Source organism: Chiloscyllium plagiosum, chromosome 5 (assembly GCF_004010195.1).
Source record: "Chiloscyllium plagiosum isolate BGI_BamShark_2017 chromosome 5, ASM401019v2, whole genome shotgun sequence".
NCBI classification, from domain to species: Eukaryota; Metazoa; Chordata; class Chondrichthyes; order Orectolobiformes; family Hemiscylliidae; genus Chiloscyllium; species Chiloscyllium plagiosum.
Window position 1 is genome coordinate 35,361,209 of NC_057714.1, and position 14,594 is coordinate 35,375,802.

At 40.0% G+C, this 14,594-nt stretch overlaps 1 protein-coding gene across 1 annotated transcript in view; it reads right to left on the minus strand.

Annotated features, from left to right (window-relative positions):
- Positions 1–14,594, minus strand: part of scin (scinderin) — a 107,382-nt gene that overhangs the window by 66,462 nt on the left and 26,326 nt on the right. The window contains exon 4 of the mRNA XM_043689846.1: positions 2,330–2,479. Within this exon, the coding sequence (XP_043545781.1) occupies positions 2,330–2,479 (150 nt within the window). The remainder of the gene's footprint in view (positions 1–2,329; positions 2,480–14,594) is intronic.

Consider the following 14,594-nt stretch of genomic DNA (forward strand, 5'->3'; position numbering starts at 1 on the left):
ATAGAAAACTCCCAACAGGGTGACCTCTCCTTTCCTGTTTCTATCCTCAGCCCATACTACCTCAGTTGACGAGTCCCCAAACATCTTTTCTGCAACTGTAATACTGTCCGTGAACAACAATGCCACACCTCCCCCTCTTTTACCATCTTCTCTGTTCTTACTGAAGCATCTAAATCCTAGAACCTGCAACAACCATTCCTGATCCTGCTCTATCCATGTCTCTGAAATGGCCACAACATCGAAGTCCCAGGTACCAACCCATGCTGCAAGTTCACCCACCTTTTAAGGTGGCATTGAAGTAGACACACTTCAAACCAACTTCTTCCTTGCCGGTGTCATCTTTCTTCCCTGAAACTTGATTTTGGAACTCCCTACTCTCAACCTTTTCTATACTCGAACTACAATTTTGGTTCCTATCCCCCTGCTGGATTAGTTTAAACCCACCCCAATAGCCTTAGCGAATCTCCCCCCCCCCAGGATATTGGTATCCTTCTGGTTCAGATGAAGACCATCCTGCTTGTAGAGGTCCCACCTACCCCAGAAAGAGCCCCAATTATCCAAGAATCCAAAACCCTCCTTTCTGCACCATTCCTGTAGGCACATGTTCCTCGCCTCACTAGCACGTGGCATGGGCAACAAACCAGAGACAACTACTCTGTTCGTCCTAGCTCTAAGCTTCCATCCCAGCTCCCTGAATTCCTGCCTTAAATCCCCATCTCTCTTCCTACCTATGTCTTTGATGCCTATGTGGACCACGACTTGGGCTGCTCCCCCTCCCCCTTAAAGATCCCAAAAACATGATCAGAGACACCACAAACCCTGGCATCTGGGAGGCAACCCACCAATCATGAGTCTCTCTCGACCCCACAGAACCTCCTATCTCTCCCCCTAACTATGGATTACCCCATGACTACTGCTCTGCTCCTATTCCCCTTTCCCTTCTGAGCAGCAGGGACAGACTCTGTGCCAGAACCCTGTGCCCCACTTCTTTCTCCTGGTAAGTCCCCCCCCAACAGTATCCAAAACAGTATACTTATTGTTGAGGGGAATGGCCACAGGGGATCCCTGCACTGTCTGCCAGTTCCCATTCCGTCCCCTGACTGTAACCCATCTGCCTTTCTCTTGTACCTTAGGAGTGACTACTTCGCTGTAACTCCTCTCGATAACCCCCTCTGCCTCCCGAATGATCCGAAGTTCATCCAGCTCTAGCTCTAGTTCCCTAACGTGGTTTTCGAGGAGCTGGAGTTGGGTGCACTTCCCGCAGATGTAGTCAGCAGGGACACTAGTGGTGACCCTTACCTCCCACATTCTTCAGGAGGAACATTCAACTGCCCTAACCTCCATTCTCACTATTCTAAATTCCCAAAGAGACTGTTGAAAAATAAGGAATAAAAAATAAACTCGTTACCTTACCAATCTGGCGCACAGAACTTTTTTTTTGGTTAGAGGAGGAGGATGGGTGGGAGACACTACCCGAGTAGTGTTTCGGGTAACGCAACCAAATATGTGACTTCCCAGAATTCCTTCGCTCCTCCCTTGCACCTCTCGGCAAATGGAGGCCCCGCGCCTGAAGTAAGGTTTTTAAACAGTTAGACTCACCTTCCCAGAAGTCCTTCGCTCCTCCCTCGCACCTCTCGGCAATTGGGAAGGAGTAGGGTGCTAGCTGACAAGGATAGCTGGATTGAAGGCTGGCAACACACCAGCTGGACAGAGTGACCGGTTGAAGGGTGAGGGTGGGTAGAGTAGTGACAATTCATTTGGGTTAGAATCTCAAGTCAGCAGGGTTGGCGGAGGGTTGAGAAATTGTCAGAGGATCAGTGGGAGCTGGGTCACTAATGGGGATAGATGCAGTTGTCTTGGAGAACATAGGAACCACCGTTGGTTTTAATCAGTCTAACATTTTCTAGATAACTACCAAGGTAAGTAAGTAGGAACCCTGGGAAGTGTGTGTCTTTAAATCAAAATTGGAGACATTTCTAGATTGTCCTGGACTCTGAGAACAATAAGTTTAATCACGGGATTGAGCATCATAAGTTAAACTTTCCAGGCAATTTACACAGAATTGGGACATAAAAGGAGGTATATCCAGTCTCCAACTATCCAGTGACTGGAAGACCTGGGCTATTAGGTTGGTAGGCTATTCCCCCATGTGTTCAGGTTCCACAAAGTTAACAGCAAGTGTTCATGATCGAAACATGTTGCTAAACCTGTAGTTGCCACCCTGAAATGAAGCATGTAGGTATTTGGGTTCCAATGACAACACCCAGCATACATTGTATTGTTATTTAGCTAATAAGCCAATTTATATGAGCAGCAATAAAGCCCTTACCTCAATGATATCGGGTGGTTCCTGACCTTCATCAACCACAGTAAGTTGTGCTCTTCCATTCCTTTCATTGTCCCGAATATTGGCAGCAACCTGGGCAGCTTTTATACGCTCGTATTTATTGCAGTTGGAGCCACACCACTGATAAATAGCCTGTTGAGCAGATCGTAAAGGTATCAGGTTAATATTTGCTATCGCTGTCTGCTCAGTTAGTTCAATAAATGCTGCACTTGCTATCAGAATTGTTCAAACTATTGAAATTTCTATCCAGTTTGCTGTACTCAGCAGGTAATTCAGGTGACATGTATTCATGCAGGCTCCTGGTTATTTGAATTTATGCAGTCACATAGTTTTGACCTGGAGAAACATATTGTAGATTAGAGCTATGGATGGGGATTGAATCTCCAATTTCTTTCCATCACCTGGCTGACCAGGATTCATTCCCACTCTTGCTGCTTGCCTTTGGCATTTGTCGGGAGGATTTATAAGCTCATACACAACCTGTTTGACAAAGTTGTGCACACAGCTTCCTTATCTATAAAATCTGTGGCATTATGTACAATCATGCAAACCTATGAGTCACATTATGACAATGGGCCAAAGGATAAGTTAGAGGTCTAAATAAATATAAGTCAGCGCCATCATTAAGACAATATTATTCTATGAGATTCATATGACAGAATGAAATAGAGATATTAAGATGAAATTTTACAAGAGTGTGTTTATATGAATAAACTGCATGGGATAATACATTTATGAAATGATTTCTACAATTAGTTTGCACTCACAAGGAAAGCAAACAAAAACATGAATACTTAATCTTGACAGTTATTTTTCTTTCATTTGTACTCTTAAAGTATTACACTAGGACAGGAGTTTGGTTAGCTCAGTTGGCTGGTCAACTGGTTTGAATGCAGGGTAATGCCAACAATGTGGGTTCAATTCCTGAACCATGATTATGGCATTATGATGACCGTTCTCCTGTTGCAGCAGAACAAGTCGGAACATACAATTCTACAGTTACATCTAGACAAAGTGGTGGGCTCCGTACAGCATGATTTGGTACCCAAAGGAGCAGCACTCGAGGGAAAAGTGCCAATGTAGCGTCCAAAGCATGGGAATAAAACAGGAGAATCAACCCATCTTCTCTAATATTGGCTGTTACTGCACATCATATTACTTTAACATGTGAATTAGTGCCACAGTTATCACTATTTACCAAGCTATTCTTGGTTCAAAGAGTTTCTCATTTATGTTTTTTTCTATACCTCCAACACAAACAGGTAGCATGTTGTGAAAACTCTGAAACATATTTATCCAACACAAGGGAACCAACTAAACAAAAACACAAACAGCAGAGTTCAATGGATTTTGTATAATTTAACAGCAACACGTATTTCAAGAAGTTGGGCATCATTTTTCTTTCTGACTAGTTTTTTTTAGAAAAGGTCACGGCTTCAAGGCCCACTCCCATGACTTAACCATATAATATTAACACAGAACTGAGGGAAACTTGCACAACTGGGAAGCCATTAAAATGAACCAATCCCTGCAATCTAATCTTCCTACCAGTCTTCCATATAACACTCCTCAAACTAACAAACATTGCAGCTTCACTCATTCCTTTCTCCACTGGTATTTCTCCCATCCCCATCTATACAGCCAAAACTTATATTCACCCTCATCTCGTTCCATCTCATATTATTACCACACATTCATCTTCTACAAATGCTGCCCTTCTCTCCTCTTCATATAGCCTATTTCTCACACACACATCGTTGTGTGGCAATCCAATGAAAGCTTTTCTGAATCTTGGAAGTTTTAACACACTAACAACACACTTATACATCATTAGCAACTTCTTATAAGATCCCATGATGAAATCTGTCTAGACACACAGTCTTGTCAATCCACAGGTCCTTCAGTTTACTTAGTTTCACTTGCCACATGATTGTAATTTCACCAAGTTCCTCTCTCTCTTCTATCTCCTGTTACAGACAGCTATTAGTTGTATTAATTGAATGTTTGTTTGTTTTTTCATAGTGAAGCCAGAATCAAAATATTTGTTCACTTGATCCATTATTTCTTTATTCTCTCCTATTAACCAACAACTCATTCTCCAAAGGAACAATACTCACTTTACTTAATCTTATCTTTTGCAAATATCTGTAGAAATTCTTAAAATATGGTTTCATATTCCTAGTTATGCTTCCTCTCATGGACTAAATTCTCCCTCCTGATTAACCTTTCAGTCATTTTTTTTTTCTCTGATGTTCTTTATATTTTGACCAATTATTTGGCTTTCCACTCATCTTTGTGAAGTTGTAAGCTTTTTTTCTTTACATTTGTTGTTTTCCCTAACCCCTTTAGTTAACCATGAATGATTAGACATTTTCTGTATAAGCCCTTTGACCTTACTTTACCATTTGAAATATGGCTGATTTCATTACAGCCTCAACTGCACTTCCTTGTTCCCTCTGAATACATGAATATCCAAATTAGGGGCAGGAGTAAAGTCTTGCTGGTTAAAAACTGAAGGATATCATCAGATATGTCCAGGCAAACAAAGGACATCTTCAGCAAGCTGATTAATTTATTCAATGAATGACTTCATTCTTCTGTGGCTCCAATTGTACCTTGTCAGTATTCTAACAGTTGAGTGCCTCACATATTTAATTTGCCACTTCCTTACAGGATGTTCCTTACCTCCAACAGGTCATCCACTGATTCTGCCTCGAGGTATGAAGGCCTGTCGGAGATAAGTTTGGTGTCGAAGAAGGCACCATGGCAGGTATTTTGCATAATAACCTTCTGATGGTGACATATTATTTGAATATTAAATGACTTAAATCTTTTCTAATTAATGAACATTCAAAGCCATTTACTTACCTCATTTGGGTAGTCAGTGACTACCTGGATCAAAGGGAGTCCATCCCCTGTGTAATAAATTCAAATACCCTTCAGATCTGACAGGTGTTGCAACTACCAAATTGGGCTTAAATCCCAGCCCTGGTCAAGTACATGTTTAAGAGTTCTCCAATTATGCACTAACTTGCACTGCAACAATTGGGAACTATGTGACCAGGTGTTTGACAGTGAATGCCAGCTTGAACTATAGCTGTGAGGCTTGCAGTGGTTCTAAATGTACAAGTAAAATGACATGACGCATGACAGCAGTGTCGAGAGTCTGATGCTGGAAAAACACAGCAGGTCAGGCAACATGCGAGGAGCAGGAGAATCAATGTTTCGGGCATAAAGCTTTCATCAGGAACTTTTGAATCCTTCACTTTCTCCTCCCTGACGCATGAGAGCATAAATCTTCATTAGTAGAGAGAATGGGTAAGGGAGTGATTGGAGGATGTTGTGTAACAATGTCTTAGGTTTATAGTAATTCATAGCATTTTGGTATTTGAAGATGTATTCCGTGATCTTGACTACTGATGTGGGGTCACTAAACATCTTCCAATACTGCATTCAGTTTGTCAGCATTTGACCCTTGACATTGATTCTAACAGCAATGTTTATTTTTTTCTCATTCACTTCTGAACATGTGTGTGGAAAGCCTCCTGGCCCTCTCCAGGCACGGGACATTTCTTTGCATTTCACCTTCACCAACAAAGTTTACTGTACAATGTCCCAAAATCTGTAGTTTCCAAGATTGAGAGCTTTATCCCACCCATATGTTACTGAACTTCCTTGTTTCCAAGGCCAGATTCAGTTCCTGAAAACAACTGTTCTAGCTGCAGTGCCCCTCACCTTTTAAAGATGTGGGTCAGCTTTAAGAAGTTCAGGCACGAAGTGCAGCAAGCCTCTTATAACATCTAACACACCTAGCAGTAAATTGAAAACACTGAAATGAGTGGACAGCACAAAGTTGGTAAGCTGTTTGTAATATAGTCAATGAGCATGTGATGATAAAAACATTGTGTACTTGTTTGTTGTTGCTATCAAACCTAACCTCTGATGCCTCTTCTGTAATTACTCATTTCTTGTGAAGTTACAGTGAAGTGCAATCCTGCAGAAAGTAAATATTTACTCCGAATCGCCTCTGGATAAATTGAGTTGTGAAGCATAAGGTGCCCAACGTCCTATTATACACAGTTCACAGAAACCTGCTGTGTATTTAAACTGTAAATACAATGCTAATGTAAATAATTGTAAGATCTCCCAGTATATAATCTTGCTGGGAGAGTGTGGAAGACACAGTAGACAACATAAGTGGTCTGAGTGGTCCATCCAGAGGAACCATTAGCCACGTGTGCAGCAGGTAGCCTTTATTGCTGAGTGGCCACCTCTGGTCCAAATATAGCAGGAACAGCTGACAAGCAGGAGAAAAACATCACCAATGTAGTCATGATTTGGAGATGCCGGTGTTGGACTGGGGTGTACAAAGTTAAAAATCACACAACACCAGGTTATAATCCAACAGGTTTAATTGGAAGCACTAGCTTTCGGAGAGCTGCTCCTTCTTCTTCTGATGGTTCACAACCACCTGAAGAAGGAGCGGTGCTCTGAAAACTAGTGCTTCCAATTAAACCTATTGGACTATCACCAATATATTTCATTGAATGGAACTCTTTAAGGTTGTGTTACATTTACCCATTTCCACAGCCATGTGTTTACAGCCAATGACTCCACGAACCATTGGGAAGGCCATTATATTGGCGAAGTGACATGCCCATTCCTCTTGCTCTTCCCTTCTTAGCTACAAGACTATGAAACCCCTCACAAAACATAACAGGTCTTTGTACTCTACTCAATGCAATGATGGTCACAAACTGAGACAGGATGGCAACGTCAACAGTTGTAGCCTGGAACAATCCTTAGGTAGCGTGTGATGGACATTGGTAATGGCATCCTCACCCTGCTCAATGCCTGCAGGTCCAGTTTAAGGAGGTGATACAGTTCTGTAAACACTTCCTAGATAAAGTATAGACATTACAGTGCTGGTAAGAGAAGCACTGTCAAGAGACCTCAGGTCAAAAAATCTCCAGCTGGAAAATAAAAGACATTCAGCTGATTCTCTTTTCTCTGCATTTGTCTTCTTTCTTCAGAGGCACCTGTTTCTATGTCCATGTCATGCTGCAGGATAAGGGGATCTGCAACTATTTACCACACAACCCATTCCAAAGTTTCCCTTCTGACTCACACTCCTGTCAGCTCCTTCGTAACAGTACAGAATAGTTCCATCAACTCTGCAAAAAAGAGACATCAGAACTTCCTCAGCAGAGTATTTGCGGTCTCTCATGCAGCTAGTTACTAAGGCAGGAGTAAAAGGTCCCATTGTACAATTTGAGGAAGAACAGCAAAGGTCTCCCCATTGTCCTGACTGATATTTATCCTCTGGTCAACATCACAAACAGAAGTAAATAATCTCATTATTGTCATGTCATTTGCAAGATATTGTAACTGTCACGCTTCCTACTTTACAACATTTACTCAGGGCCAAGGAAAACTGCCATTGTTTATAAAATATTTTGCAATATTCTTTTACTCATTGCAAACTAAAGAGTCTGGAAGAATAATTTTTACTATTAAAATACTGGAATTTAAACTATTGAAATATTTTAAGAAATACAAAAAGGGGTTGGTCGTTAGTCCCTCCAGCCAGGCACCACCATTCAATAAGATCATGGCTGACCCCATTATGGCCTTAATTCCATTTTATTGCCAGTTCCCACAATCCTTGACTTTCCCATTGCTCAAAAATGGATCCAACTCAGCACAGCATGCCTCCACTGGGGAAGAGAATTTCAAAGCTTAACAATCCTGTAAGAGGAAAAAATCCATTTCATCTCCATCTTAAATAGAAGACCCCTTATTTTGAAACTGTGCTCCTGTAGTTCTAGCTTCCCCTGCAAGGAGAAACATCCTCCTTGCATCCACCCTGTCAGGTCTCCAAAATTCTTAAATGGTAACCTCAGTTAGTACAGGTCTAACCTGCTCAACTCTTCCTGCTATGACAATCTCTTCATCCTGAGACTCAGCTGAGTGAGCTTTCTCTGAGCAGATTCTAATCAGCCACTAACATTGTAATGGGTACGACTTTCTCTTTTCATTCTCTTTGCAATAAAGGCTAACACTCTATTTGCTTTCCCAATCACTTGCTAGACCTGAATAATAGCCTTTTTCTGATTCATAAACTGGGACACTCAAATTTCTTTGTTCAACAGAGTTTTATAATCTCTCTCTATTTAAATAATAACTTGGTTTCCTATTCTTCCTTCTAAAATAGACAATCTCACACTTGCCTCACACTCACCCCACCCTTGAGGGTGGCACAGCGGCTCAGTGGTTAGCACTGTTGCCTCACAGAGCCAGGGACCCAGGTTCAATTCCAGCCTCGGGCGACTGTCTGTGTGGAGTTTGCAAGTTCTCTCTGTGTCTGTGTGGGTTTCCTCTGGGTGTTCTGGTTTCCACCCACAATCCAAAGTTGTGAAAGTCAGGTGAATTGGCTGTGCTAAATTGTCCACAGTGTTAGGTGCATTAGTCAGAGGGAAATAGATCTGGGTCGGGTACTCTTCAGAGGGTCAGTGTGGACTGGTTGGGCCGAAGGGCCTGTTTCCACACTATATGAAATCTAATCTAATCTGCCAAGGGTTTACCCACTCATGTCTCTTCTCTACATCTTGTTGCAGACTCTGACTAAGATTTTCACAACTCAAAATGCTACTAGATACATTGAATTGGGGTCATGAATCCCAATATTAAAAATGAAAATTGCTGGAGAAACTCAGCTGGCCTGGCAGTATCTGGAGCGAAAGCAGAATTAATGTTTTGCATCCAGTGACCCTTCTACAGAACTGATAGTAGCTAGGAAAAAATGGCAAATATCCTGAAGAAAGCGGGAGAAGGGGGTGCATGGATGATCGATAATAGAACCCAGAGAGAGAGAGAGAGATGGAAAGTGATAGTTAGGGAGACAAAGAGATGGATGATAATATGCCAGGAAGAAAGAAAACTGTTGGCAAGAACCATAAACAGGTGAAAATGGGTTGGTGTGCTGAAAGCAGCCCAGGTTATGACAAAGCCTAGGGTGTGGGGTGGGTAACGGACATGGAAGAGGGTGTTCAGGTTCTATGAATTCCATGAATTCCAATATTTGTTTTATAAAATATTATGGACTTGAATTAAATATTTACAACTATAATAGATTATTAAGTTGAAGAAAGTTTAATGTAGTGACCTTTTCTATTAGTGGTAAAAATCACATCTCCAATAAACACAGAACTTCACATTATTTCATTTCAGCATTATTCTGAGATTTGAATTGTAATGGTAGGTATAAACTAAGCGGTGATATGTGGAGGCCTGGGTTAGTACAAAGGCAAAAAAGAGACAAGGACTGAGTTGCAAAATAATTTTGACATTGGTGTTATGAAGTGTCATGGGGTGAATAGGATGAGAGAGCACATAAGGGTGTGGGAAATGATGGAATTTTATGGGTTGGCATGGATGGGGCATGAGGAGAGGGTGGGGATGAAGAGCGGTAAGGGCAGTTTATATTTCATTCTATTTTTCAATTAAGCATCAATACTGTTCTGGACTACTGAGACAGGTCTTCTTCTTAGGTTGCCTCTGCACCTGGCAGACTCTCTACTCATTCCAGGGTCACCACGCCTGACTTCCAGAAAACCAAGCCACCATGCACTGAAAATTCTGAAGTACTCTCTCTCAGGTCAGTTTTATAAAGATGGGATGCACTCTAATTCTGCTCTCCTGACCTGCAAGTTCACCACTTTGCATCCACATCGCAACTTGATTTTCTACTTATTTTTATGTTATCAGCAAATTTTGTTATCATAATCTCAGTAAGTTTATCCAAATCATTAATATAGATTGTAATTAGTTACAGCTCCAGCACTGATCCTGGTGGTACTGGGTATAATTTGCTCACCATAAAATAAGCTGTTGTGGCTTTTCACCTTCAGTTATCTAACCAATCCTCCATCTGGTTTTGAATATGCACGCTACAATTGCAATTTTCCAATCTGCTTGGATATTTTCAGAATCCAGAGAGTTTTAAAACATGACAATCAATTTGGTTCTACTTCTTTTTACACACTTCAGTGCAGGATATCAAATCCAGGAGACTGGTGGATCCGATAGCTTTGATGGTTTACCAATTTAATATATATATCAAGAAGAGGAAAGTTACAAATTTGCTACTGCAAATAAATACTTCAGTATTATACCCAAGTTCTTAACTTTGTTCATTTAGGTCACATATGAAAGATCAAAAAGACTATTTTCGAAGTTAAGAGGTCATTTCTGACATAGCAATTTGGAAGAACATTTTTTTAAAGATCTTTAAGCTACCGGCTGGTGTAATGAATATCATATGTTAATATTTTAGGAGGAATAGAATAATTGTTAACTTTTAACTTGCCTTAAAGCTGCTGAACAAAAGGATTAAATCTGTGGCAAGAATACAGAAATGAAAAAGTTGTAATTAGGAACTTGATGATTTCAAAAGTATGCAGCTTCTGCAATGTTTCTGCACAAGATGAAGCATGTTCCATTGGCTCTGTTAGTTAAATGATCTTTCACAATGTAAAGAGTCTCTGTTTTTCTATGATATGTCAGCTAATGAGTGAATATTCTTTCATCTGTTTCTTCCTTAAGCAATGCTGGCAGTGACACCAAGGGAAACTAACATATTCTTACTATAATTATTATCAACACTAAATAGTATTTCACAGGTGTCAGGAAGTTCCTAAAATATAACTTTATTCCAACATAAAAGGCAAGTTACAGGTTCAAATTATACAACCTGAAGAGGATGAAGTGATTACATATTTGTCTCTCCAGCTGAATACAAAGCAGTTTTTCCAAAAGTAAAATTTTAAATCTAAAAAAACACTTCAATTTCAGTTACAAGGATAAGAAGAAGCAGAGGATGATACCAAACAAAGATCAGAATGAGGAAAAAGCAAATACATTGCAAAAAGTTGCAAAGGTGATTGTAGGAACTTTATAAATAGGTGAGAAGGGTCTAACTTAATGGCTACAGCTATTGAATTCAGCATGGAGCTGCAGAACTGTTGAAAATACATCATTTAGTAACTTACCGTGAGTTACATTCAGTTTTTTGCAAGGCAAATTGATGGTTTAATCTATAAATTAATGTTACTCTTTGATCTTTATTACTCTAATAAAATTGGTAAGCTAAAACATTTGGAATAGATAATAGAGGAAATGATAACAGAGTAATTTAATCAAACAATTGAAATAAGGTTCAAACGGCTGACATGAAACTTGAACACTCTATAGGTGTCATTATGTCAATACTTTTACTTTCTGTTCTCTTTGCAATAAAGTCTAACATTCCATTTGCTTTCCCAATCACTTCCTATACCTGCATGAAAGCTTTTTGAGAATCATGTACTGGGACACTCAAATCTCTGTGCAACAGGTTTCTGCAGTCTCTCTGCAATCAAATAATGACCCCACCTTTCTATTATTTCTTCCACAAGAACTTTACATTATCATCTTGCTGTATCTGCCAATATTTTACTCACTCACTTAACCCATCTATGTCTTGTTGCAGACTCTTTGGCCAGGACTTTCACAGCTCAAAGTACTGAGTCGCAGCCATCTTTTTATATTTTCTACTGCCGGATTGGTGACACTATTGAATGCATGATCCAAAAATGCATACGATTAACATTCAGTTGTGGAGAAAATAGCTGCTGTATAAAACTAAGAAATACAGATTATATCACAAAAATACACTAACCTTCTTAAATGGACCATGTGATAATTGCAAAACATTGTGGTTATTTATCACCAATACAGCTATTCATAGGCAGCTGCGTTTTACTTCCTTGCAGCACAGAAATAAAAACATGCACAAAATGTCTCTGATGTGTGTCAAAACCACAATCCACGTCCAATGAGGCCACTATGAAAGCTTCTTTTGTTATCATGGTCTCTAATATAAGCTACCTTGTTTTAAAATTGCTAAATTTGTTCCTACTTCATAAAAATGAAGTTTTAGATTATCATGGACTAATTTTAACTTCTACAAACTGGCAGTAAAGTGAACCTTGCAGATCAGTCATTCAGTAAATTCCATTCCAGCTCCCTTTCTATGGACTTTTATGGACATCAATCAGGTTGAGTATGTAACTCAGTCTTTTTGGTACAATCAGCCCCATGGTTTAAACTCAGAGACTGCAGCATTATTTAAAGTATTCCAACCTTGAACAGCAGTGCCAGGAAAAGTAACAGACTGGCACGACATTTCATTGCCTACAAAATTAACTGATGTTTAGTTTCTAAAGAAAACACAGTCAAGTGCAAGTATCAGTTTGAATTTCATTCATCCAACACACATTTAATTGTGAAGTATGCTCTTAATTTTTCAGATGTGAAGACACTGTGCAGCAGCAATATAATGACTCCAAATATGCATAGAGCCCTAGCATGACCACGCTGTGCCCAGAAGTGGAACTTCCACTTAACAATCACATGCCACACTTGCATTCATGTTTGGCGTGAGTTGTGGTTCACTAACATTTCTGAGTCAGAAGCTTGTGGGTTCAAACCTCAAAGTCTGAGCACGAAATCCAAGCTGACACTACAATAATGTGGCATAGCACTGACCTCCCTCCCTTGGGTCAGCTGGGTGACAGTGAGTGAATTAACTCAGGCAGGAAGGTAGCAGGTGAGCACTGTGTCACTTCCAAGATTTAAATAATATTTTTGAATCAAACTGCTCAGATTTGGTATTCCAGAGCAGCTAGGACTTGAACCAAAGCCTTCTGGCTGACAAAGGTAGGGACACTAACATTGTGTCACAAGAACTCTACTCTCAAATCTGGCTTCCAAACTTCACTCAATCAATTGCCAATTCAGAACCATAACTGTTTAATAAGAACCTGTCCTATCTCCATTAGGATTTTAATGCAACATCAGATGGCAGAATGGCCTACTCCTTCACCTATTGTCTATTGTCTATTCTTCAGAATTGATGCATGGGATTTTTATGTCCACCTGAGAAGGCAGGCACAGTTGCAGTTTCAAATTCCACCTGAATAGTGATATATCTGGTAATGTAATACCACAGGTGGTATTTAATGGAGGTCTCATCTGGGGCTGCTGAGCTAATGAAAGTCCTACATTGTCTCTTGGAGAAAGCCCACTATCTCAAGTGGTGTCAAGAAGAGGCACAGCAACAGTGCTAAGGAGGTGGTGTAGTGGCTGCTGATGGTTCTGGGATCAGCGCTGAATCCCACGCCAACAGGTAAGTGACAACAGGACAATAAGACAAGGTTGAGGAGGGGTTTGATCGAAAGCTGCAACTCCTCCTTGGCCCCTTTCTGTTATTGGAGCTCCTTGATCAGTTGCTGGATGTCTGACATTGAGTGCCCCACCACCTTTTGCAACTGAAAGCAACCTGCTAACATTTTCTACTTGTGCTTGTTGCCTGTTGACAAACCCATCTGATGTTGTGTTAAAATCCTAATGGAGATAGGACAGGTCCTTATTAAACAGTTACGGTTCTGAATTGGCAATTGATTGAGTGAAGTTTGGAATGCCAACATACACAGAATAAAGCTTGGGATTTCTCCATAATTTGTACTAATCTCTCAAAAAGCGTGACGAAAAGAAAATCTGATTACGACCACCTTGTTGTCCACAAATTGATTGCTGCATTTCCTACATCTTAACCTTGACTGTATGTATCAAATGTATTTAATTGGCAGCAATGCATTTTGGGATACAATGAAAAGGGCTATTTAAATGCAAATCTTTCTTTCTTTATGAAATGTAGAGTCAATTCTTTTAAGTGTCTTCCGTTATTTCTGTAGCACAACTTTGAAGCAATAGATAAGTTATCAAATCTCCAAAGATTAGTCGAAATTTGAAATATTAAACTTATAAAATCTATTTTGCCTGTTTATACAATTATTGAATCAACAACTTGTGCCTATGCACAGCACATCTGTCAGAGACATTTTTATCTCTGGAAACAATGGAATGTTGCATATCTCATGATGAGTATACCTGTAAAAGATATGCTCATGGTATCTTCACTACATCATAACATGTGAACTGATGATATAAATGTTTCAGATTCCATCTTATCACAGGTCACTGAAGCATAAAAATGTCAAAAGTGTGCTGATCCTTGTAGCTCCTTGTCACTTACTACTAGGCCAGGCACTTCTATGCTTGCGCACATAATAATGATCTGGAAGAAACATGTCAAATTTGTTAATCACTTAATTTTTTCTTTTATGAGTGATAAAATTATCATTGT